General features: G+C 46.6%; 8 protein-coding genes across 8 annotated transcripts; 3 read left to right on the forward strand and 5 right to left on the reverse strand.

Moving 5' to 3' along the window:
- Nucleotides 1-2,571: 2,571 nt before the first annotated feature.
- Nucleotides 2,572-4,348, reverse strand: PADG_00709 (uncharacterized protein; the record flags this gene model as incomplete). The annotated part of the gene is made up of 4 exons (XM_010758163.1): nt 2,572-3,615; nt 3,716-3,796; nt 3,897-4,099; nt 4,177-4,348. The coding sequence occupies 4 exons, from the start codon at nt 4,346-4,348 to the stop codon at nt 2,572-2,574; spliced, it is 1,500 nt and encodes a 499-aa protein (XP_010756465.1).
- A 3,792-nt stretch (nt 4,349-8,140) lies between these two features.
- Nucleotides 8,141-9,804, forward strand: PADG_00712 (uncharacterized protein; the record flags this gene model as incomplete). The annotated part of the gene is made up of 6 exons (XM_010757641.1): nt 8,141-8,225; nt 8,378-8,493; nt 8,553-8,917; nt 8,974-9,513; nt 9,587-9,711; nt 9,770-9,804. The coding sequence occupies 6 exons, from the start codon at nt 8,141-8,143 to the stop codon at nt 9,802-9,804; spliced, it is 1,266 nt and encodes a 421-aa protein (XP_010755943.1).
- Nucleotides 9,805-9,991: 187 nt separating this feature from the next.
- PADG_11138 (uncharacterized protein) lies at nt 9,992-10,945 on the reverse strand (the record flags this gene model as incomplete). Its single annotated transcript, XM_010758432.1, has 3 exons — nt 9,992-10,349; nt 10,409-10,490; nt 10,834-10,945. 3 exons carry the CDS (start codon nt 10,943-10,945, stop codon nt 9,992-9,994), a joined length of 552 nt encoding a protein of 183 aa, XP_010756734.1.
- An 82-nt stretch (nt 10,946-11,027) lies between these two features.
- Nucleotides 11,028-14,638, forward strand: PADG_00713 (uncharacterized protein; the record flags this gene model as incomplete). The annotated part of the gene is made up of 5 exons (XM_010757642.1): nt 11,028-11,231; nt 11,358-12,154; nt 12,258-12,863; nt 12,943-13,327; nt 13,409-14,638. The coding sequence occupies 5 exons, from the start codon at nt 11,028-11,030 to the stop codon at nt 14,636-14,638; spliced, it is 3,222 nt and encodes a 1,073-aa protein (XP_010755944.1).
- A 1,310-nt stretch (nt 14,639-15,948) lies between these two features.
- PADG_00714 (pyruvate decarboxylase) lies at nt 15,949-18,102 on the reverse strand (the record flags this gene model as incomplete). Its single annotated transcript, XM_010758164.1, has 5 exons — nt 15,949-16,041; nt 16,186-16,396; nt 16,503-17,733; nt 17,828-17,908; nt 17,994-18,102. 5 exons carry the CDS (start codon nt 18,100-18,102, stop codon nt 15,949-15,951), a joined length of 1,725 nt encoding a protein of 574 aa, XP_010756466.1.
- An 819-nt stretch (nt 18,103-18,921) lies between these two features.
- Nucleotides 18,922-20,410, forward strand: PADG_00715 (uncharacterized protein; the record flags this gene model as incomplete). Its single annotated transcript, XM_010757643.1, has 6 exons — nt 18,922-18,984; nt 19,100-19,246; nt 19,309-19,519; nt 19,616-19,830; nt 19,978-20,118; nt 20,231-20,410. The coding sequence occupies 6 exons, from the start codon at nt 18,922-18,924 to the stop codon at nt 20,408-20,410; spliced, it is 957 nt and encodes a 318-aa protein (XP_010755945.1).
- Nucleotides 20,411-21,063: 653 nt separating this feature from the next.
- Nucleotides 21,064-23,969, reverse strand: PADG_00716 (uncharacterized protein; the record flags this gene model as incomplete). Its single annotated transcript, XM_010757644.1, has 6 exons — nt 21,064-21,266; nt 21,330-23,160; nt 23,218-23,366; nt 23,430-23,620; nt 23,677-23,789; nt 23,850-23,969. The coding sequence occupies 6 exons, from the start codon at nt 23,967-23,969 to the stop codon at nt 21,064-21,066; spliced, it is 2,607 nt and encodes an 868-aa protein (XP_010755946.1).
- A 580-nt stretch (nt 23,970-24,549) lies between these two features.
- Nucleotides 24,550-24,994, reverse strand: PADG_11139 (uncharacterized protein; the record flags this gene model as incomplete). The annotated part of the gene is made up of 2 exons (XM_010758433.1): nt 24,550-24,621; nt 24,659-24,994. The coding sequence occupies 2 exons, from the start codon at nt 24,992-24,994 to the stop codon at nt 24,550-24,552; spliced, it is 408 nt and encodes a 135-aa protein (XP_010756735.1).
- Between the last annotated feature and the right edge of the window lie 450 nt (nt 24,995-25,444).

The raw sequence follows: 25,444 nt of genomic DNA on the forward strand, positions 1-25,444 counted from the left end.
ATACCTATATCAATCAGGGAATTTCCTGTCATACAATGGCTGTGACGTTTTATCTGCTGCAAAGTTTTTCATAAAGATGTCCTCGGGAATTAATCTCATTTCAATCTCATAATTTCATGCTAGATGTTTGTTTGAATCAATGAACAAAGAAGCAGAAAAACTTTGTTCTGTTTGATTGAAACAAAGATTCGAGAGAGAATGCCTTGGCACCGCAGTCCCTAACGCCTTAGACTGCTGCGCCGCATGTAAACAGAAAATATGCAGAGGATTACTCGGAAGAATATCAAAGGACCAGAAAAGAGAAGAAGAACGCATGAGAAGAAGAACGCATGAGAAGAAGAGAATATTTGGCCTTTTCAAATATGCTCTACATGCACACTCTGGCTACACGCAAGACTATTAACACCTAGGTAACCATTTCACTTGATGCTTTGAGTGATGGTGATTGATAGTAGTTAGGGCCAGCCGGGTCACAGAGTTCCAGGAAGGATTTAGCAGTGACATGGTGGTGTTGTCTTCCTGAAGTCCTCATCTTTTGCATCAGTTTTATCCCGTTAATATCAACACAAAGGCCAAGGAGAGGTGTGCAAACAATACCTAGAGAAGAAACCAACTAACATGCATTCATGCTGCCAGGCCTCCAAGCCGTCGCCGGAATCAATCTCAGGGAACTAGTTATCTAGCTGCGGAGCTGGAACACAGCGTCTAGTCCTGTCCCTGAGAGCCTTCTACGATCTTGCTGGTGGCAGCACAGCGGAGTAGAGGGTTTGTCCCTTTGTTTTCGGTGTGGCCTAAGGATGGTATAAAGAGAGGCTAGATCCCCAGATCATGACGACCTTTTTGTGCAGAGTTCTTCCTGCAAGAATTTCGGTATTAGTTACGTCGTCACTCTTCTATTGAAGCTGTCATTCGTTAATCCTGAAACTGCACTGTCGCTTCGTAAGTTGATTCGCATTCATATCTTGAAGTATCGATGATATCCCACTTTAAGTCTTCTAATCTTAAGCCATTAGAGTTTGCCACTCTTTCAAAATGAAGGTCACCTCCGGGTCCGCTTTGTTGTCTGCCTTTGCTTTCCAGCAGGTTGCCGGTACTGTAGGAGCCCTTTGGTTGATACCACGTACCGTTTGTCTTGTCTTCCTGTCATTAGTTCTATCGATCAATACCTTAGGTGGCCTGGCAGATGCCCTTGTTCCGATTCTTAATAGAAAGGCTTTGATGGAAAGATCCTGCTGGTGGCCAATTTTCTTCGTTCAAATGCTTCAATTTTTTGGTTTTGTGAGCAAGGGTCTTTCTGGAATAGAAATCTTGGAGTTCCTCCCTGCGACCCGCCTCGCTGGTACGTGACTTGTCGGCATATGACTGTATATCCACACCATCGCGCATAACCGCCCCCTCAGAAGCTAACTAGCCGTCCCAACATTGCCTACTACTTCATGACCTGCTTCATCACATGATGCTTTGTTTTGGGTTTTGATTTTCAGGCTGTTATGCATATTACGTCAGTTCCGTCATTAAAGGTTACATGTTCCGCGAGTTTGAAAATTTTATGCCGGGGAGGATATGTGGCCCATATTTCAATCTTATCATCTATCAAGGCATCACCTCGCTTTCTAACGTACCCTCGTATTTATTTGCTTCTTTGCTTTTCTGACTCCTTTGATAACAATGATTGGTGGATAACTTATATGGAAGCCAAAATATAAGTGGCCAGAAGTCTTTAGTAGGTTAGTAAAGTATACTTTTCCGCCCGCATATGTTGAATTGATTGTAACTTTTGATCATATTTAATGTCCTTCTCAAAATAAATGGATCGTGGGATATAAGACTCTTAGGCCGCTGATTTCTACATGCCGCTGAAACAAAATAAGGATGAGGTAGTTCAGACATGTCTGCAATGCAGGTAAATGCAGTGCTTCAACAGGACTTCGCTCCAACCCAGTAGGGAAGGCAGGGGGAAGGCAGCGTTGGCTATCTTGTAGGATAAATACGGGCCATTTATGAAAGTGCTTTTCCCCTTAGGAGACACTCAATCAGAAACCCCTCGAAGTCTCATTACAGAGAAATTTTCGAGTTGCACATAAAATATAATATATAACAAAAGGCGAGGTATATTTAAGGTTTGAATAGAGTGGGGCGCCAAGAATAATTGATCGGTCAATCAACAATGAAAAATAACCTTAAATAAGGTTACAACTTTATTTCTATCCAAATAAACCCGACTGAGTAATGAATGAGGATAAGTGTTTTGGGAGGAAATATTTCCGCATGGGGTGTCTCCTCCGTTGTGTTACCTAAAGCCTGGAAAAATGACAGGGCGAGGTTGAGGTTGCTACATGTTGTTATCCTTACTCCATCTCTATGCTGTGGGGGTGATCAAATGCAAATAACGGACACCCTTAACGATAGCTCATAAAAATTCGATCTGATGAAGTGGGGGGGAGGGATTATCGCCATTTATACTAGGATATCCAATTAATTTTTACGGACCAAAAATATATACAAATATTAAATGACGGAACCCCACAACAACCCCATACGCACAAAGGCCTCCCGGCCCCATTTCCCCAGTTAGACGGCTGCCTTCGTCTGTTCACTAAAACTTGAGATAACCAAAGACTCCTTCCCACAGCTACTAGGACTAATTACACTGTGCTCCCCAATCGCTGTCTGTCTGACTTTTCTGTCTGTAAACACCTCTTCTACTTCTTCCAATGACTTCCCTACAGTTTCCGGAAACCATAACCAAACTATTACTGCTCCAGCCCAATTAAACGCCATAAAGCAGTAAAAAAACCGATACTGAATTCTGGACAGCCCAACCAGTGCACACTGTGCAAACAGGAGATTGAAAGACCAATTAACGAATGTGCTGACAGATGTTCCGCGCGCCCGGATTGGCATGCTGAATATCTCGGCAGGGTATATCCACGATATCACACCAAGCGATGTGTAAAAGAACGAAAAGACAAAGTACATGGCAACGGAGGAGCGGAGAGCTTGTTTGTTCGTTGAACTATCCGGCTTGAAGTAGTTCGATAGCGTAGCTTCAACGCACAAGGCTGCGCCCATGCCGAGTAAGGAGGGAATGAGAAGCTTGCGTCGACCAATGACGTCAATAAACACAAGGCATAGCGTATTCCAAGTCTGCGCGAGAGCGCCGGATATGCCGATTATCATTAGAGAGCGCGAGATAGAAAATCCGAGCGAGGCGTATAGCCGAGGACCGTAATATTGGATGACGTTGACACCGGAGCATTGAGTCAGGGCTTGGATAATACTGGCGAGGAGAATGCGGCGGCGCCAGCTTCGGTTATTGATGAGTATTTCTCGCCAGGATTTTGAGGTTTCGCGTTGTTCGAGAGCAATGGTGTCGCAGATTTGTTTGTATTCGTGTTCAATGAGGGAGGTGTTGGGATGGGTGTGGTTTGAATGTAAGCGGACCAGGACATCACGGCCAGCCTCGGACTGACCGTGCTCAATAAGCCAGCGAGGAGATTCGGGAAGATATAAGGCACCGCCTACAAGGATCACGGCGGGGAATGCTTGGAGACTTAGGGGGAAGCGCCAGGAAAAGGAGCTCTTGGAGTGGGAGCTTCCAAAGCCGACCCATTGCTAGTATACCGTGTTACCTTTTGCTGATTTGACTATTCGTTGCTGAATGTAGTCACGGTAGGTTGGTAGAGCAGGAAACGCTTGATGGGGAGGGACATACTGCAACGAAGAAACCCCATCCAAGCATCCACTGTTGCATGCCTCCAAGGAGACCTCGAATACGCGGAGGTGCTATTTCCGACTATCATATACACAGGTTAACCGCAATTACCAAGCTGTTTGAAAATTCCCTTTTCCGTTGACTGCTTATCTATTGAACATCAGAGGGCTGTGGGACGTACGCAATATACAGGAATGGTAGCAGACATTAGCCCTATCGCTATTCCAGCAATAAATCGCCCTGCAATTAGCATCGCAATTGTATAAGAAGCTCCCTGCAATGAAGCCCCAAAAGTTGCCAAGATTCCGCCAACAAAAATGGCTATCCGTCTGCCGTATGTGTCAGATACATAGGATACCCCAAGAGACCCAACTATAGCTCCTCCTATCATAAAATTAGCTATCCCAACTCCTTATCTGGACGTTTAGAGACCAGAAATAGAAGCGAAATCCAATTCTTACCTGTGAAGGCTGAAACAATACCACCTGTTGAGGCATCGTTCAATTGATCTTCGAACCTCCGAACAAAGTCTTTTTGAGCAATACTGGAAGAGATGATACCTGAATCGTAGCCAAATAGGAATGAACCGAGAGCAGCAAAGGTGCAACACATTGTTACGAGAACCCACGCCATAACTCTTTTTCTTCACCCCATACGTTTTGTTACAGCGTTTATTTTAGCGAGAAGAAAGGGTCCCGATCACAGTTGAAACCCTCCACCTATTCGGGACCCGAACTTGATTGGAGTCAACTCGTGGCACCAGAGGGCGCTCACGGGTGGAAACTTAGCTGGGAACCTTGACGGATGAAATCCGAACGAGCAGAATAGGGAGCGAGTTCTCTGCACGCCCTTGAAATATGCAGTAATTCCTGGCCGTTAAATATAAAACGCCCAGGAATAGATATATGGGTCGCAGAAATCTTAAAACGTGAAGGTTTGCAATGACCATGTCAAATTCCGTTGTGCTCCAGGAAACATCGCGACTCAAATATCACCATAGAAAGCCACGAAACACTATTGGGGAATTAGCAGGGCGAAGCGGCGCGCCAACCTTTAGAAAGACCCCCTTGAAGCCGACAAGGGTAGTTAACTAACACTCGGCTAGGAGTCCGCCTGAAACATCGTTGAAATCTCTCTTCTTGCTCCCACGGAAAAGTGCAACAATGATCGATCTTCATCGATAGAGACCTCGCGGGGGACGCTCCATTGGAGTGGATAAATGGAGACGGCAGAATATTATTAAACTTGACAACAGAACCAAACGTCAAGATCATCAAGACGGAATGGAATGTCCCTGGTTATAATTCGGATCACAAGCTTAGGGCAGTGGTCAAAAATTGGTTTGCTGCAGAAGCACCAGAAGCAAGCCGAATGCCAAATTGGTTCTCGACCTTAGTATTTGGAAACGAGGCTGCAGTTTGGGGGGCGTCTGGGTCCCTCCAGCGGGCTGCTCGGACCAGTCAGAAAAACAGGCATAAATGACCAGATCAATAGAGGGGGATCAGTAATAACATCATAGCGCATTTCTCAAAAATTAGTAATTCTGGCTGAAGCATACAGGAATGGTGTTAAGAATCGGGACACCTGTACTACTTTGATGGAGTTTCTTCCGCCGTGCCAGAGGGTTTTTTTTTTTAATATATCCCGCACTTTGTTACAGAGACATGCAAGCTGCAGTTATACACGACCATCAGCGAGTAATCTTTTAGATATTTGGGGACGGTTTGCGGGGCCCCAGCATGCTCCACAACAGCTTCCACAGCACTGGGTCACAGCGTCGAGAACCCGATGAAACATCGCTCTACGTCCAGCGCCGCAAAAGCTAATTTTGTCGGAGCAAATGAAGCATAATCAGTTGTCCACATAGCGATTCCGATGGCAGCGCGGTCTACCGGTTTTAGGGGCTCGGACCATTGCACGTCTGCAATCGTGTGTATTTATGTTCCAGAGTAAGTAACCCGTTAACTATGCATCACGGTGTGTCGTCTGAACTTCAAAATATACATACGAACCGATCGTGCTTCGCAGCTCGCACATACTTGCAAAATTATTCATCAATTAACGAAACGATCTCTCCCCCCAATAATAATCAAAGCCGGAGCGGCAAGACATCAGACGCACAGCTGTTACATACAGAACTGTAACATTTATTGGGCAAGCTGTTCGCCTCTCAATCGCACGATCAAGCAGGAAACCGTATAACAGGAGCTTACACTTTTCTACACTATGCAAAACATTTTCATTGACAGATCTCAACTTATACTCAAAACATGAAAACACCATGCCATGATTCTTGTCGAGTTTGGCACCTGATGCGATGCAACATATTCAAGGTGTCCGTCCCTTCACCATGTGCCTATATATATTCAATAACAGATAAAGACAATCAGCCTAGTAGCAGTACCATGCACGCAATAATGGTACAAAGGCCATACCCAGAAAGACAGGTTCTCATCTGACAGGATCAAGAACCCACAGGGACTGAAAATCTCCTCAAAAGTTAGCTGTTGGTAAGGATTAGGTACCTATGTATGGATATAAACCAACAAATAGACGAGCCACAATAGTTCAGTGGCTGGGCGGCAATGGGAGGTAGTTATCAGGTCCGCTTGGGGAATGGCCATCTTGCGCCGTTTCCCGGAGACGTCTCCAAGAATAACTAGATTCGAGAGGAAGTACTTCCAAGGGTTACTATCGCCCAGCCGGAGTAGAAGAACGCAATTTTGGATTGCTATTTCTGTCTGGCAGAGAACTTCACACATCCTTAACTTTCAACTCCCCAGTTGCCGCTTTTAACTACCCACCTGTCATGGCGGGAAAATATTCGGGATGCGTGCGCTGCAGTGTAGGTGTAGCACCAACCGGGCGCCCTTGGGAATCTTCTCATGCTCGGTAAATTAAGAGGTAGCTATACTCGCTCTAATTGATATTGGCTTTTAACATAAAAGATTATCGTTATTTACTCTCCTGAATCGCTAGCTGTTCACGATCCTCGATTTCGACAAGGTCGACTACTGCTCCGTGAAATTGCAAGTGACGTAGTTAATTTGGTTGGGCTTGTCATGGTAGAAGAAATGACCGAGAACAGATTTTCATCAACCACAACAAGTAGTCCTTTCATTGTATGCCCGCAGCGTTGCTTCTGGTTGACCATCGGGAGGAATGCCCTGGACACCGACCGGCCTTGAGATGAACGCAAGACTTGTTGTTGTTGTTGTTGTTGTTGTTGTTGCAGGTTGAACAAGAGAGCTGCCAACGGACGTAACGTGACAAGCAGGCTAATCTGGGTTTTAAGGTAATAGTCTCTTGGCGTTCTTCGCGGGACTTGGCATTTCGACCTGACATCAGCCGTGCTGCCGTCAACCGTTGGAAGCGAGACCCTGCGCTTCTTCCCCTGAGAGGTCACTGTGCTCAAACATGCTCTGCATCAGATTATCTTTCCATTCGATGATCCCCACACATTCGACGTTTATGACTGCGACCTCCTCTGTCCTTGGCGAGGACCCCTCTGACAGAGGCGCAGTCGTGTGCCGGACCTCTTGTTGTTTCCCCGGGTCAGCTCTGGTCCCTCTAACAGAGGGTAGATAGGAGGGAGGTGAGACATCTCAAGGCCTCTGGGACATCGCGGCTACATAACATGAGTAGAGAGAGTTTTATCGCTGCGGCCTGCAAACTATGGAAATAGACAACTGATCGAGATCTTGCGGTGAGGGTCGTTTTTCTTCTATCCTCGCAGCTCCTTTGCCCTACCTTCTCCAAGAAAGTCGTGTCGAGCTATGGAACAAGATGGAGCGACTGCAGAGTGTATTCTCTCCTGACATCTATCCACTCTGTTATTTCCCAGCTTATTCAGTGGAAGAGATATATACCCTCCCATTCTTTTGCATCGCCCTTCGTAGCAAGATTTGTCAGTTGTCGTTTTTCAAGCTCGTTTATCACACCTGTCGAACCTTACAGAGTAACTAGTGATTCATGTCGCGCATGCTGTCTGGGCATAGAGCAGCCGCTTTGGTCGGTAACCTGCCTCAGAATTGCAAATACCTCCCCTGCCTTGTGATATACTAGCGGTTTGACCCCTCCCTAAGCAGTCTCCGATGTTCCAGTGGTAGTCCCTCTTCTGTTGGCGGTGTCTTACTAAGAGCCTGGGAGACCCGCCTGAGATTTTCAATCTGACCTAATTAACACCGATTTCAACGTTCATTTATTCCTGTGCACATCGAGGTTGACCGTCCAGCATCCCAAGATCCTTTTCCCTCTTAATATCGGTATGATTTGAAATATTTTATACATTTTTGCCTGGGGCGTTGCCGGTCAATGCCATTTGATCTTTTGTTGTGATCTGGTTTCTCATCGACTGCCGGTCAGATTTTATCTCTTCTTCAGCCTTTCTTTGTAAGCTTCCATTCTTTCAACTCCATACGGGCCATGGAAGGAGGAATGGAGCGCCCGCAGTGCGGTTCTGGAGAAGCTGCCGAAGACTATGATCTGCCCATTCATATCGTTGCACTTTGTACGTTGTATTCCCATATTAGAGGGGATGTATTGCAATGCAGAAGACCATACATCTGATATATCTCAGTCCTGGTGCTCGCGGTCAGCACGATCTGTAAGGCCTTAATCTATCCCTGTTGAAATCGCCATAACTCACTTACCGTTTCTCAGCATGTGGTTTCCCTGTGGCCGCGAAGAAGCTCCCGTCGATGAAGATTCCACCAAAAGCGTTCTTCTTCTGCAAACATTTTGGAACTGGTGTCCTTATTGCAACTGCTTGTGTTCATGTAATTATCTCTTCAGAGGTCAGAGGCAGGTATGACAAGGGGAGGGCTAACAACAACAGTTGCTTCCGACCGCATTCTTATCGTTAAATGACCCATGTCTGCCCCCGTTGTTTACAGAGCAGTATCCTGCTATGCCCGGGGTTATTATGCTTGCCGCTTTGCTTTCTCTTTTTTGTATTGAGTTGTGGATGAATACGAAAATAGGGGGGCATAGCCACGGTGGTGCGACGGGGCAAGATATCCTGCACGGTGGCCTTGGCCACGGCAGACATCATGGTGGTGGTGGTGGTGGTGGTGGCGGTGGCAGTAGGAGCAGTATCAGTCATAGCGATCGTGGAGAAATTTCGTGGCCGAAAGAAAATCGTTATAGGAACAAATCGACGAATGATGATTGGGACGACGACAAAACATTGTATAAGTCACGGTATGTATCGGCACATTTCCTCTGTGAAATGAATATTAATTTGCAATACTTTTCAGCGAGTTTACGTCGCCGACAGCTTTTGACCGTGCATATGCGGATTCTCAATCTGAGATGCCTCCCTGGTTTATCGCGTTTTATGAACAGTATATCCGCGAGCGCGAGTGGACTCACAGTATGCTCCAGGACCAGACAATGCAAGAATCCAAGCTGAAGAAAGTCGAAAAGGCTCCCGACTCGCCCGATCTGGAGCCTGGTGTTGATACCGCTATCTACAAAAAGATGTCTCTCAACATTACCATCCTCGAAGGCGGTATCTTGTTCCATTCAGTATTCGTTGGCATCACTGTTTCAATCGAGTCAGAAGGTTTCATTATCCTGCTCATTGCGATTCTCTTCCACCAGGCCTTCGAGGGGCTCGGGCTGGGCTCCCGAATCGCCCAGGTGCCATATCCAAAGAAATCGCTTCGTCCTTGGATTCTAGCCATTGCATTCGGCACCACTGCACCAATTGGCCAAGCCATTGGCCTTGTAGCTCGCACAAGCTATGATCCAGCGAGCGCGTTTGCCTTGATCGTGGTTGGAGTTTTCAATGCCATGTAGGTTCTCTTTTGTGGATAGTTATGTCCGATCCCTCTTCCTAACTCCAGTTCTTGTTTTCTTCTTTGGCAGATCTTCCGGCCTCCTAATTTATGCAGCAACCGTGGATCTTCTTGCGGAAGATTTCTTGTCTCCAGAGGGTCTCAGCATGAGCAAAAGACAGAAGCTTTCGGGAGTCTTGTTTATTTTCATGGGGGGTAAGTTCATCCCATCTTTAAAAGAGCTCATCCCCGCTGATATTGATTGGAAAACCAGCTGCATGCATGTCAGTCGTGGGAGCATTTGCCTAAACAGCAGTATTGTCGGATCTATTACTTTCAAACAGAGTCACAAAAACAATGACGTTCCTCGCAGATCTTTTCTCTCTCTCTTTCTTTCTTCTATGTTCTTTTCTTTAATAATCCTTACCCCCCCCCCCCCCCCCCGAATTTTGATTAATAGCAGTGTTCCTTCATACATCCCCTGTAGTTACGTAACTTACTTCCACGCTGGGGGAGGGGAGAATTTTGCCTCTTCTGGAACCTTGTGAAGCGTAACTACACTCACCCATGCTGTAAGCAGAGAGTTAGAGTTCATTGGGGAGAAGGCTTGCAGACTGGCGCGACCTTGGGGATGCATTTTGGCAGATGACTGGCTCATTTCCAGCGATGGCTGGCTCGGTGAAATTGCCTTGGGCCGGTCCGACTGAACGTCCTTGGATTTGTAATTGGTTTGCCTGCTTGTTTCCACGCCGCCATCCGACGCAAACTGACTTGTTTCCAAAATATCCGCCTTCCACTGGTTATATGATCGTGCGGAATTTCTGGATTTCTCAAGACGATTCCCGCGGGAACCTCTTGGATGGGCGCCACTTAGCGCTAAGCCTCTGCTGGTTGGTACGTACGGCTAAGGTACCTTAAGCCAACCAAAGCTTCGCTAGTTATCGTATCGTAGTTATGCTTTGATCTTGAATCCGGCGCCTTCGCTTCGGTCAGGCCTTGGTCAATCAATAAGGTTAGAGTTGCGGCGGTTTTTATCGATCTTCCCCTTTTTCATTCCCCTCCGCTTTCTTTCTCTTTTTACCCTCGTCCACAGCTTGCGCCGTTATTTAGTTCTGGTCTACCCCATTTAGTTCTGATCTACCCCACGCGGGCTGTCCTTGATCGATTTGTAAGTTCCCGCACTCTTCCAATCCTGCTTTGTCAGTGTTCGATGACTCTGCGCCCTATCACGAATAACCATCCCCCACCCATCTATGTTTGAAACTCTGATATCATGATTTCCTCTCCCGTAATAATGTCTTCGGCGCTCATATCTAACTGCTCATGTCCGGGATTTACAGTATTCAGCCACCGATTGGCAACTTTCTGCGGCCTGGATATGTCCCAGTTCGACACCACGACCAGAACTTGTAACGCCCGCCTCAGCAGCGGAAGGGTCCACGACGACCATTTCCCCGCAACCCCATAATCCCAGGGGCAGTATACGGCCGGTTCCGATGTGACTGTAAAAAAGCGGAGACACAGTTTCCATCATGACATCTCGAGAGTGTGCTACGGTTGCGCATGGTGGTGCTGGGAATGAACACGATACGACGAGTCAGCGGCAAGAATCTTATGAAGTCCACGATTGGCACGGCTCAAATCCTACGGATACAGATGATAACCCACTAGACGAGAAAAGTCCAGATTCCGAGTCATTGCCGCCTAAGCTGCCGCCGTTGCAAAAGCGACGAAGGGTGACTAGAGCATGCGACGAGTGTAGACGGAAAAAAATTAAATGCGACGGCAAACAGCCATGCACTCATTGTACTGTTTACAGTTATGGTATGGCAAACAGCTGAACTTGCAATCATTTTTTACAGGAGTTATCGTTGACTCCAGTATTTTGGTATTGCCTAGATTGCACGTATGACCAGCCTTCAAACAGACGAAGAAATCCTGCGCCTCAGTACATCGAAGCCCTCGAAAATCGTGTACGCAAAGCAGAGGCGATTCTTCGGGCAGTGATTCCAGATCTTGATCTCAATGATCCACGTTTTGATGTGCATGGGCCGGAGGAGATACGGTCCCGCCTAAGGGACCGTCTGAAAATATCTGATAACACTGACCCCGAGCCGACACAACCGCCAGTGGGCCAAGAACGGTGCGAGGAGTCACTTTTGGAATCGATGGTCGACAATTCAGGTTTGCTTGACCGTGATGACCAAGGGCATTGGGATTACCACGGCCACTCGTCAGGGTTAATTTTCATGCGTCGCCTACGGAAACAGTTTGGGAATCTGCCAGATCCCCGCCCAGAAGATCGGCCTAAAACGAAGTTCCAAAATATATCCCATATTCTGGAGGGAACAAAAGCCCCTTCAGAATCTCCGAGTGACTCTCACCTGTCTCCTGTCCATGATCTTCCGGAAAGAGAGGTTGCTCGTAAACTTTGTATGAATGCCCTCGAAGATGCTTGCTGCATCATGCGATTTTTGCATAAGCCTACGTTTTATGCCATGTTCGATCGAATTTACGACACCCCCCCGGAGAATTTCTCCAACGAAGAGAATAGCTTTCTACCCTTATTATATCTTGCTCTTGCTGTGGGCTGCCTTTTTCGGGGTGTTGGCGATACGACGTTGGATAAATCGGGTTATGAAGGCGCAACAGATCAGGGGTACTACTATTTTTTTTCTTTCTTTTTTCTTTCTTTTTTTTTTCCTGGCATTTTCTTTCAACTTTTCAATGCATTTTGAGCGTTTGCTAACAACTTGAAAAAGATTTCAATACTTTAGGGTTGGGCGACAACTTCTCGATATCACCGAATGTCGTGATCTTACCTCTTTGCAAGCCATCTGCTTCATGATACTCTTCCTCCAGTCATCAGCAAATATGAGCACCTGTTATTCCTATATTGGTATTGCGCTACGTGCCTCGCTCCGTCTTGGACTTCATCGATCCGTTTCGGCCAATTTTAACCCAATCGAACTAGAAACTCGAAAGCGGGTATTCTGGGTTGTACGGAAAATGGATGTCCATGTAAGTACTATTCTAGGTCTGCCGTCTATGTTGAGTGAGGACGACATCGACCAAGAATATCCACAAGCTGTCGATGATGAGTTCATCACTGCGGAAAGGATTTTACCAATGCCTCCCAATCACGTCACTCTGATGACTGGCGTGAATGCTCATATTGGACTCGGCCACATTGTCATGAAGGTTGTGAAGTATATCTACCCTGTTAAAATAGCAAGCCAAGGCGAAAACCATACCTATACGGTGAGCCACTCCAAAATTCGCGAACTTGAGCGCGACCTGCAGGCTTGGCAAGAAGATCTTCCTGATTCATTCAGACCCGGAGGGGACGCCGCTCCTGAAATTGAGAGGTCTGTTCTGTTCCCCCTGCGTACATACAAACGAGCTCTTGTGTTTACTCTCTCGCTGACTCAATTTTTTGATAAAAAGGATGAGACAATTGCTCCGTATTGGTTACGCCCACGTGCAGATGGTTATGTATCGTCCGTTTCTTCATTACGTTACAGGTAACTCCCAGGACAGGAAGATTGATAAGAGGTCATTTGCATGCGCTGCCGCATGTGTGAGTGTGGCGCGTAACGTCGTTCACATTACAGCCGGGATGAAGGAGAAGAAGCTTCTCAATGGCTCCTATTGGTTTACCATGTACACGACGTACTTTGCGGTTTTGTCACTCGTGTTTTTCATCCTTGAAAATCCTGAATCTGCCACAGTCAAGGACGGGATTCTGAAAGATGCTCTTGAAGGCAAGAATGCACTTGCAGGGCTTGCTAAGAATAGCATGGCCGCAGATCGGTGCGCTCAGAGTTTAAATGTTTGTTTTTGCCATTTTCCCTCCTCGAGACAGAAGTAATCCATTTCGCGGACGTGGCCATGCTGATCTCAATACCTTTAGTCTATTTTCAAACACCTACCTGAAAAGTTGCAAAATCGACGAAGCACCCCTATGCACTTGAACAGGAAACGTGCTCAACCTGCCCCACCATCAGCTCCCAAATCAAAAGGGACAATGATTCCTCATCATCCCGCTACCGCCGCAGATAATGTTGACTTAAATTCCCCCCAACGTGCAAGGACATTTCCTGTTCATCTCCTCACGTCACACGCATCAAAGCAACCTGAAAAGGCCAAGCAGCTACCCACAAGCGTTGATCATAATCACCATGTAAACCGTAGAGGGGGAGCGAGGCGAGTAAATGAGCAATCTCCGCTCAGCCACCCACACACCTCTCCAAGAGCACCATCAGCCAAGGATAAAGAGATTCGGTCGTCGGTTTCTTTACCCAATTCTACATCTCCTCAGTCGCTTCCAAAGCCACATTTCCAACTGCAAAACCACCAGCAACAGCACCAACAGCAACAAGAAAATCAGCTGCATTCTTCCTCACCATTATCTCCTAAGCATGGGGCATCATTCTCGCTCCCAATGCATAGTATGGCCTATCTTCCTGATTTAATGCCAATGATGTTCCCATCCGACGATCCCTTCGCATATCCAACTCAACCCATGTCAACTCTTGAAAACAATCATTTCAAGAACGATACCAACATCGCAGGAGCACAGTTCGGATTCAGATCATCATATCTAACCAATACCCCCGCGAATCCAACAAGTGCTTCTATCCCATCCTGTGACCCGTTACACGGGTTCCAATCGTTCTCCAACCCAAACAACCACGATGCAGTCACCCCGACATCTTCCTTGCCATACCACTTAAATCAGTTCCCGCAACTCTCGACAATTGGACAACAAATGTCTCCCAAATCGACGTCTCCATCACCTGGAGGACTATTACAAAGCCCCGACCTTATCTCAATGGATGAATCTTTCTTCTGGAAGAATTTCGACTCACACCAGCTGTTGCTACAACAGCAGCGACGCTCTTATCAGCAGGTTGATCAACAAGCTGCTAGCGATCATCAAATGTCCGAAATCCATGGTTTCGGAATGGGGATGGGGATGGGAATGGATATGGTTGATAATTTGGATGATCTCCTTGGAAATATAGTGGTAGGGACCGGGGACGATGGCACAAGAGGGGGGAATACAACTGCAGATGCAGATGCAGGGGCATTGGAAGATGGGAATATTGAGTGGAGTCAGTGGACGAATGCCTGGTTATAAGGCGAAGGAAACAACAGGAGATAATGTCCCCCTCCCCATTATCAATAGCAGCGGACAAAAAGCTATCAATTTCTTGTTACTCGAGTGGATACAGCGGAATACTATCTATCCTCCTCCCACACTCCAACAAATCAGTGCTAAGGTCTACCAATACCATGTAACATGGACGTTGGTAATGACATTAGAAGTGAGATAGGGGCGAAATGAGCAAAACTTTCATCGTTTCAGGAATTTCACGGCCTACGCTTTACGACTTTAATTCTTCTTTCTTCTTGCGTTATTGTGGTTTGATTTGTTTCCTGCATGTATATACATACCATCATGGTTTAATGACGATGCTCCTACCAGTGACGTTCCTTACGCAAGATCCCTCCCCCCCTCTTGTTTTTTTTGTCTCTCCTAGTTTTGTCACCTCCCCCTCATCCCGTAATGAGAGCCCTTTTTTGTTGGATATTTTTCTCGTTCATAGACCCATATCCCTGTTCACTTGCACCGCTTATTTGCTTTCTCCCTTTTTTGTTTGCATGTAAGTTGCTTCTACCTCGATCTTTTTTTTTTTTTTTTTTTTTTTTTTTTTTTATTTTTCTGCCACGTAAATTTTTTCTCAGCCAGATAAATCTAGCAAAAGATTCAACCCATATAGCGTTGATTGATGGAATGTTTTTATTTGATTACAAGTTTGGCTGGATTTTCTACCTAGATTTGCTGGGTCTCGAATAATTCTTGGGCTGAATGGGGCTTTATCTATCAACTCAGCTGTTCATTTGGATTTTATTGCAAACCTACCGGGCCATGTGTGGTTGTCAAATTTTTCCAGAACCACGCTTTGCCACCTATCCTTACCGAGTCAGGGTTTCTTGTTTATCTCTTAGCTCTTCTCCGTCCAACCACTTACACTTGTTGCACTGTGCTGCCGCCTCCCTCTCCCTGGGTGAGTCCGTTATCTAGGTTTCTCTCCGCTTCCGGTCCATTCCCGCATTGGTATTATATGGCAAATAACGTTACCGACAAACTCTTCAATTAATTTCATTTTTACTCATTTGCTAGCTAAGACCAGTCTTGTTTATTTGTTCATATATTTGATTAATTTTTTGTTAAAAAAAAAAAGAAAAAGAAAAAGAAAGAAAGAAAATATCCGCATATAGTTGTTTGATAGTAAAGTATTAATTGAGAAGCGTCAACTTTGCTTTTTACTCTTTTAACCCATCATACGCACTCAGCCACTCCGATGATAAATACACATCGACATATATTTATGCCAACAACAGAAAATTAAATCGAGGGTAAGTGGGTGGGTGAAAACTAGATTATTACTTGTTCCTGGTGCTGGCTTTTGCAGCTGCTTCAGCAGTCAGCCTCAATGTGGCCGGTGCGTCCTCTTTGGGCATGTGTAGTTCGACAAGCTGCAGTTTGAAAATGTTTAGTTGAAGTTTTGAAGGATTTTCCCCCCAAAAAAAAAGGGAAAGAGGGGAAAAAGGAAATCAAAATGGAGCTTATGAATTTGGATGAATGAAGAGATTCCGGAGGAGAGGACATAAAAACCTTACCTGGAGGACTTTTGCAGAAGAAAACCTCTCATCCGCGAATAAATTTAGCAATTCCTTCTCCGTCCTGACCGAGTAGGTTTTGAATTTATCAGTTTGGGCTCCAAAAGCTGGCACGAGATCTTTAAATTTCCAGGCTTGGATATCATTGTATACCGCATCCCAGCCGTGGATGCATCGCTCGATAGTGTAGCCGTCGTTGCATATTACGAAGCTATATTTGTTGGAGGTTTTGTCAGCGAGGATGCTAAAACTCATAGACTCTAGGGATATACACAGGGCAAGGGGCGTCGAAGTAGGAAGTGGACTTTGAAACTTACATGATAGGAGTGAGTTCGTGCCTGATCATGGTACTCAATTCCTGCGCCGTGAGCTGGAAACTCCCGTCGCCAATAAACAATATCGTTCGCCTGCCATCAAACTTCTCTTTCACTGCGAGGGCAGCACCCTGGCAAGCACCCAGAGCATACCCAATACTTCCCCATAGAACCTGGCTAAGGGCAGTGACGCCCTTGGGAAATCTTGTCTGCCAAATGCCAAAGTTGGCTGTGCCCGTTTCGGTTATCACAACGTCCTTTTCCTTAAGCCATTGACCAACCGTAGGCCAAAACCACGAGTGTGTTATGGGTGATTGCGCTGAGAGACGTTCGTTTGTTGGTACTTGGTTTGCAATTTTCGGGATGGGGGTTATGTTCAACTTTCCCATCCGATCAACCACTTTCCGGAGAACGCCCTTCATGTGGATATTTGGATATTCGGAGTAGCGGACGGCGACATAGTTGCTATGGAAGTCAATTGAATTCATACGGCCAATGCGGTAGGAAAACCCTGTTGTGTTGAAGTCGGACATAATGGAGCCGATGTTAAGAATTAGATCGGATGATTCAACACAGTCCTTGACTCCTGGATTGGAGCCATCGCCGGCGTAGACACCACCGTAATTGGGAAGGGTTTCGTCAACAGCGCTCTTCCCCATGGGTGTGACGAAAGTCGGCAATCCGGATTTCTGGACGAGATCCTGCACTTCTTCGAGGACACGGTGACGGATGGCACAGGCGTCAACAAGGATGACGGGAGATTTAGCAGCGTGGAGGTATTTCAAGACCACATCCACGACGTATTCTTCCTTTTCTTCCTCGTTTGGTGGACGTGTCAGGTTAATGGGAGTTTTCAAACGATCTCCTTCCACCTTCTGCTTCACCATATCGGTGGGCAGCGCGATGTATACGGGTCGACTTCGAATCCAGCATTCTCTTATTGCGTTGTCGATTTCGGCTGCGGCGTCTTGCATGGGATTTAACCTGGCGACATAGCAGGAAATGTTGGCGCTCATGTTGGTAAAGACGTTGAAATCTCCGTTGCCCAAAGTGTGATGGAGAAGCATTCCGTCCCGCTGGGAAACTGTGTTTGGCTGGCCCACGATGTGGACAACAGGCACAAATTCGGAAAAGGACCCCGCGATAGCATTGAGGGATGAGAGCTCTCCAACCCCGAAGGTCGTGACGACCGCTCCCATTCCATGTACGCGTGCATAGCCATCGGCCGCATATCCTATGAAAATTGTCTTAGCAGACAGATAACGCAGTAGTGGGAGTTGGGAGCAACCGTTGTGAACGACCCCGAGGGATCCGTTCATTGGACATACCAGCATTCAATTCATTGCAATTGCCAACCCACTGGAGCTTACAATGCGGGAGGTAGTCTAATGCCACCAAATTATAATCGCCTACAAGGGCGAAGTGAGCCACAATCCAATTTCCAAGTTTGATAGGGAGGGTTGACTCTATATATATATATATATATATATATACCTGGAAGGCCATGGATAGATCGAATCCCCACTTGATGGAGCCGCGTAAACAAATATTCAGCAACATCGACGGGAGATATAAGCCCCTTGCTTGCAATATCGGTTGCCATTATAGCTCAATGGGGTTGTACTGTTCGCACTTAACTGGAGTGTGGAGTGTGTTGTGGAGAGGATGCAGCCGCAACAATTACAGTTAAAACGACGAGGAAGGTTAGCCAGGTAGCTAACTATAGTTAACTTCTAAAGCAGAAAATAGCGGGCAAGTTGGGGAATGCAAGGAGACGGGAAGAAACCCGTCCATTAATATAGCCTGAGCCAGCCCATGTTGCCCCGGCACCAAGTAAGACTTGGGTACAGCAAAAAATGGTTTGAGCAATATATGATGTCAACGCGCTGCCGCAGATATCCAGTTTAGCCGCTTGGAAGCAGGGCGCAGGCGAGCAGCGGCTGACTAACGGGGGTTGGGTTGTGCCAGCTCTCGCGGTCACATGAAGGCGCCTTGCCTGTTCCGACCTAGCGCCGGGGTCCCGTGCTGGGAAGGCCAAGTCCGGCGTGATTAATAATAGCAAGGGAAGAACTCTTGCAGCTAAACAGTCAAATATACACGAAGCAGTGGAACCAATCTTGAAACTAGGAGATACGAATTGTCAGGCCCCACTCAATAACCCATCTCCCAACCTCGAGATTGATCGACTGTGTGTATTTTCAATATGGACTAGTTGGGTTAAGATGTTCTAGGTAACTAGGTTATGCATATGATTGTTCAGTTGACATTCGTTTTTAAGTCGCCGCTTACCTGCCCCCCCCCCCCCCCCCCCCCACCACAAAGGACGTACTTCAATCCCAAAAAAATCCACTGACAATCCGGATAGAGTATAAAGGAACGCCGCCTTTGATAGTTGCCTTTGCGGTAGCTATTAGTATTCTTCATGTCGGGGTCCGCAAAACGATGTCATGATGGTGGGGGAGGCAACCTATCGAAGAGGAGCAAGGTCCAGAATTCTGCCTTTTGGCATTCGTTTTAGATCATCTCCTTGCCCTTCTCCACATCTTCTCTGGGTTTGAAAACACCGGTTCTGTTGTGGATTTTCTAACATCAAGTAATAGAAATCAAACCTCTGGTTCAACAAGAGCAATACCCGCCAATGGAGTTGCAGACGGGTCATCGAAAAAGGTGATGCGGGCATTTTTGTAACCTCCAGCAGAGGAAAGGAGGCAAAGTGTGTCTCGGAGATGATAGACCTGCTCTATCAAGTCAGTTTTAGCCATTTATTACCCACACCCCTCTTAACTTGTTGTCCGCTGACCATGGACAGGACTTGGAAAAGAACAAACACTCAGGGAAATCAACACGAGATGGAGCAGCCTCTGCCTCCGAAGATGCTAATAATAAACCAGAGGAAAAAGAAGAGCATGAAGAAGATGATATCGAGGCCCAAATCCGCAAAGAAGTCGACGACATGAAACCAGACAAATCCAAAAAGGACAGCAGCCCCTTCCAGACCGTGAAACTTGACATTCCATGCCGTGCGTCTACTGATGATCAAACCCCAAACCCCAAACCCCTTCTTAAGTCGTCAAATTCTAACATCTAATTTCGTTTGCCCCATATCTGTACAAAAGTCTCCTTCATAAAAATCGATAAATCCCTGGACCCTGTCCAAATCGCCCACCGCCTCTGCACAGATGCACAGGCAAACCCAGACACGAAGCGCAGCCGCTGGATCCAGCGAATAACACCTATATCACGAACAGAAAAAGTCCTGGGCGGTGGCCTCGAGCAATTATCCCGTGAAGTTCTCAAACCGCATTTCCACTCCGGCGGGCCACCGAAGAAGGTGATTTTTATTTTATTTTTATTATATATATATATTCCATCTCCGTTTCGTCTTCCTTCCCTTCGTATTATTTTCTTTCCATCCGCTCTTCCTTACCGAAAGCAACCACACATGGCTTAACTCCCCTTTTCTCTGTCTGCGATGTAGTACGCAATCCGACCCTCCATAAGAAACAACACAGAATGGAATCGAGACATCGTAATCCCCCTCGTAGCCAAAATCGTCGGACCAGGCCACTCCGTCGATCTCAAAAACTACGACGCGTTGATATTAGTCGATATCGTCCAGGTAAGCGAACAAATGCCCCTTATATACACACCTGCAAAAACCCCCCGCCCATCATGATATCTCCCCGTAAAAGAATCCCTCTCTTTAGTTCTTTCCTCACAACCCTCCATAGAACATATGCGGCATGAGTGTCGTCGGACGCGACTATGACGAGTTGAAAAAATACAATATCTCTGAAATATACGATCCAACCCCGAAACCCCCCAGGCCGGCGAAGACTGTAGCGGAGGGAGCAGCGAGCGATGATGCGAAGGCTGAGGAGGCTCCAGCAGAGACGGGGGCAACGGCATGAGAGGAATTGGGTGTTTGAATTGGATGGTTTCCTTTTCCCCAACTTGAATGTAGTCGGTGAGTAAAGCGGGGTCGGTTCAGGTTGAGTGAGGGAAACAAAATAAATAGAAAAGCAATGCACAAGAACCCTCCGCCAAATATTCCAGGATGCGGAATTAGTCTCCAAAAGATATTCATCCTAGTTCTTATCTTCTACATGCTCGTTTTCCTTGGTCTAATCTCACCTTGTTCCACTGGTATCAAACTAAACTGCGAGAATAACTGAGGAGAGAGCCACTAAAAACCATGACAAAGTCATCAGGAAGCAGAGAGCCATTAAAGGGAGTATGCCGACTTAAATTTCTGCTACCGATAAGAAAAACGTCTACCTACATAGGATACCAGGTCGAAGTCCGTTGCATCTACATCACTAAACAATAACATCGTCCAGACACCTCGTAGAAGCCACGCCGCTAGGCGCTCGCAGATCATCAACCCAGCAGCAAAGCTTAACCACTCCCCCTGTAAGGACATCTTCCCAGTCAAGAAATTTGAAAAACAAAAAATAGAAGGCCCACTCCCGAATCCACCTTCCGAAACCCTCTCCCAAAAACAACAGCAAGCAGCCATGGCAAAGCAGCTTGTCCATCATTAGCCAAGACGACCAACTTTGTTTCAAATATACCACATCTTAAGTGCCAGATCACCTCCTGCCGCCATTGGAAGCAGTGGTCGTCCTTCAGACTTGGGCGGCTCGGAGGGTGAGGGTTTTTGGCCTTGTTTAACGTCTGGCCCTGAGCGGGGGCCTGAGCTGGTCGGCACATTCTCATGAGAACGCGCTCGGTTCGAGACCAAGTGAGCATAGTACACCGCCGGGACTTGGAGAAAGACACTCTCGTTAGCTATCACGGAGTTCGAACAGGGGGAAAGAGAATACTAACAAAGGGAGACCGAGATCGTAGACCGCATATATTGATAGCAATGCTCGTATATCATATTTTGTAGGTCCTTAGGCGAATGATTCATTTCATCAATAAGAACGTGATAATGCACGGGGCGGCTTGTCCCCTGCAGAGCAATATGAGACCACAAGAAAAAGTCCCATCCATTGGGTCCAGTGATATCTTTATCAATAAGAGTTCCGGGCAATGGATTTCCATTTTTATTCGAGGCATTTCGATCATTCGGGTTGGGAAATGCCCGGATGTGGTGACGTTTCGATGCAACAACCACTGTCATCTTACCATTCCATTCTACACCCCGATTCAGGTTCTTCCAGGCTTTCCTGATGGAAGGAATCTCCTCGTTTAAAACATATTGAAATTGGCCTTCCGAAACACCATCGCGGAAGTAGTAGATATTCTGAGGAACTCTCCCCTGACCAACTGATGTGTACCATGCCTTAAACAGGGGAGTAAGCATTGACTCGACGTTAGCTTCGCTAATCATCTCAACGTGATCCCCATTTGTTTGACAAGCGCCCGCATATCGACCCCCAAATTGGTCCATGGATACTGACACTGCAGCCATGGATGGGGCGGGGCTCCCGGGAGCAGAATGAGAAACATCAGCTCCAATAATCATAGTAAATGGCAAAAGACCTTTCGTTATCTTGGAAGAAACCCTGGCGGTTGTTCCTCCCAACTTGGCATTTACCTTCATCAATACATTGGATATGTATTGTCCGTTGCATTTAACCACCTGAGTAGCTTGCAAAACCTGGGAGGGGACTCCAAATCTGCAGTCGCACGATTTTTTTATTCGAGAATAATGAAAAGCATTTTTTTCGCTCACAACAAAAATCAAGAGCTCTGGGCGAAGGTTAAATTTGTTTCCAGTGTTATGGAACAAGTTGTACACTGCTTCTGCAGGATCCTTGTCAACTACACCAATGAAAGGTCGTGTGGTAGCAATAGTTCCACCGTGGCCTTGATAGGCGCGTACAAAAGTATCGACAAACCGCTCAACATCTTGTTGATTGACATAACGACCAGGGAAAACGCCCACACCCCAGGAAGTTAGCGGCTTGGAGTTCTTGTTGTAGAACTTTTTCCCTCGGAGATCCCATCGACCAGAAGTTCCAGGATTAACACGTTGATTTCCCCCAAAGACGATCTCTGGATTCGGCAACAACCGGGCTTTTGTCACCATCATAGAATCCGATATCCTCAAACCATAAGCCTGCAAGACTCGATCACCACCGTGTGCAAGGATTCTCTTGGATTCTTCAACTGCCTTTCGCCGCTCAGCGGGACGGGTAACCGCAAATTTGATCATCGAGGTGGTCTGAAGTTCATCAAGCTTGAATGGGAATTTCTGAGGTTTGTGGATCCCAAGAAATTCCATGGGGTAGACAACCCCTTTCTTGGTCATTTTGACTAACGGCAGTTCCCAGTAAGTCAAAGCAACATTGTAGCGAGTCTTAAAATAATCAAAAATGGTCTTAGAACGCATTTTCCCAGTGGCGGCATCAAGAGTTTCGATAGTGTACTCTTTCGAATTCGCAAGAAGAAAGCCTTTAATGATCCATTCTTTGTCTGGAACGGGGCAACCCTTGTAAGAGGCCTTCACCGCAACTTTATGGAACCGGCTCAACTGCTGAAACTTCTGGGACGAAGCGCGGCCACCAAGTCCATCATCAACTGGTTTGGTCACGGCAGCGAGATGTTGGATATCGCGAAGCCCAAGGACTTCAATCGCTGCACTTGTGAGAGATATTTGTGCCCAAAAACAAGAGTTCGAAACATCGATGTTTACAGCTAGTTTTCCAGGCTAAAGGCTATGTTAGCCAAGTGTCATAATGTGAGGTTAAGGTGGAAGGGAACATACATGGACAGTGCGTATCGCTTGGTAGATGCCTTTGTAGGCATAAACACCACCACCAACAGGAGCCTTTGGATTGTCTGGGCTAAAGAAAGAGCGCCTCATAGGAATAAACCTGGAACTTGGCGTTTCGCGCAAGACGTGATCTAGGAAGTCTTGGATGAGGTTAGACTAAGCCAGATGGATGGTAAAAGGAAAAAGGAAACGAAATCACGAACTGATAGCTTCAAACACCTCCGGCGAAGCCGTACAGGTCCCACTAAGATACGCATGAAGTGCTTTCAGGTTTACCGTTTTGGTTTGACGAACTACAAGGCGAAAGGTATTTGGGATCTTTGAATCAGAACGCCCCTGCTCAGCATCAAGGTCGACCATGACATTGACCTCTTTGTTAATCGGAACAAGCGACCTACGATGGTATATCAGTCAACGAGAAATATGCTTCTAGAGTGTTACAAAGCTTACCATGCCAGTTTATTACCATCAAAAATAAACTCGTTCCCAACCACTGCCTTCCGAGTCTTTGAGTTCCACACCTTTTGTATCACTGCACGTTTGTCGGTGCCAGCAACTTGTACCTAGATGGAGTTGAGCACCGAAGCCAAAGCCTGCACAACGAAGTTCTGATCATATCTTACATCGTATTGGTACACACTCTTCGTCGGGAACTGTGTGACAGCGTATAGATTCACGGCAGTGATGATCTCTTTTCCTGTCCCATTAAAGCCGGGTCTTTTTGCAAGATCCTTCCTATCCATACTCTGCCCACCATGCTCATCAGTAAGGTACACATGACGAAACGTGGTTGTCACATCTGCTATCTATGCTTTGGTACTCTTAGGCCCGCTCATGGTGGAGAACCAGGGTGCGACAAAATAAAAATAACAAGATAGCAGAGTAATGATAGAATATATATAAGGGGCGCGGGGCGCGGGACGCTTGGAAGCATGAGGACAGAAAGGAGGAACCCATGGACGGAAAGCACGAAACTTTTATCGTCGACAAAATGATGAATGTAAATCCATCCAAATTGCAGGGGAACATTCGCCAGATTAGGAAGTATGAATGAGCTTTGACTGGGTGAAGATGAGGCCGTAACAGGTGCTGGAAAATGGAAGAGGATCAAGATCATGGATAGCTGTGAATGGGATGGGAATGCCTGTATCCGTGACATAGCAAGACAAAGGCTTCACCACAGAGTGCACATTCAATGGAATCCCACTTCTGAACCTGGGAGTGATGATATGTAGAGATTTGCACTGCTTAAATTCGGCGATGGAGATGGTAACTTGACTTAATCTAACTTGAAAGGTAAATAGCAATGGGGGTATAGATAAATTAACACTTCTCCATCCAGTGAGCCGTAGGTGGAGGACCGGCAATTTGGGATTCTAGGCCATCTGACCGTATCTAGGCAATGAGGAAACAAAAAGGAAAACGTTTTTACCTCGTGGTTTAGTGCATACGCATCAGCCGGTAAATCAACGTTGCGACACATATCACTAATTTTAGGAATTCTTCTGGGATCACGGGCTGGGTCGCGAAGGGGAATATCCCCGCCCTGCATTTGACCTTGGATACTGCCAAATGTCAGAGTTCCAGATGGTGAACGCGAAGCTACACGAGGGGAGCCCGGGGGAGAGTTCATTCCACGATGACCAGAACTCCCCGGACCACCATCGTACTGGGCATGGCTATTGTGGCGTGATCTGGAGCGATCCCGTTGGATAGGTGGTGAAGCAATTCTACCGCTGCAACTCCGGCGTTTCCCCGCGCCCGACATAAGCAGGAGCAGCGATAAGAGATCTATCTTCTGGTTCACCGATGTTGTAGGTTAGTTGCGGTGGTGGAATGATTGGAAACGGAGATATAGAGGACACCATACGCCTGTAAAAATGTGATAAAAGGAGGGCTTTTGACCCACGAAGGAGCCGAAGCAGGTGATTATTCGGGGGGGGGGGGGGGAGGAAACAAGATAATCTCAACTTTTTCAGGGGAAATTTATTTTGGGTTAATTGCGAAACATAGACAGCCTGACAAAGGGTGGTTGGAGGGGGTTGTGGTCCTGTTGGGTTGAGGAACCTTGTAAAGGAATATGGGTTTAAATAAGAAAGTGTAATACCACCGTGGAGGTTTTGCATTTACTCGATTACAGATTAAAAATCAATACGGGGTGGTTTACAAGGCAACGTGCACCACCCACCTGTTGAAACGCTAACTCGTTGTCACCTCA

The sequence above is a fragment of the Paracoccidioides brasiliensis genome, assembly GCF_000150735.1.
Source record: "Paracoccidioides brasiliensis Pb18 unplaced genomic scaffold supercont2.1, whole genome shotgun sequence".
NCBI classification, from domain to species: Eukaryota; Fungi; Ascomycota; class Eurotiomycetes; order Onygenales; family Ajellomycetaceae; genus Paracoccidioides; species Paracoccidioides brasiliensis.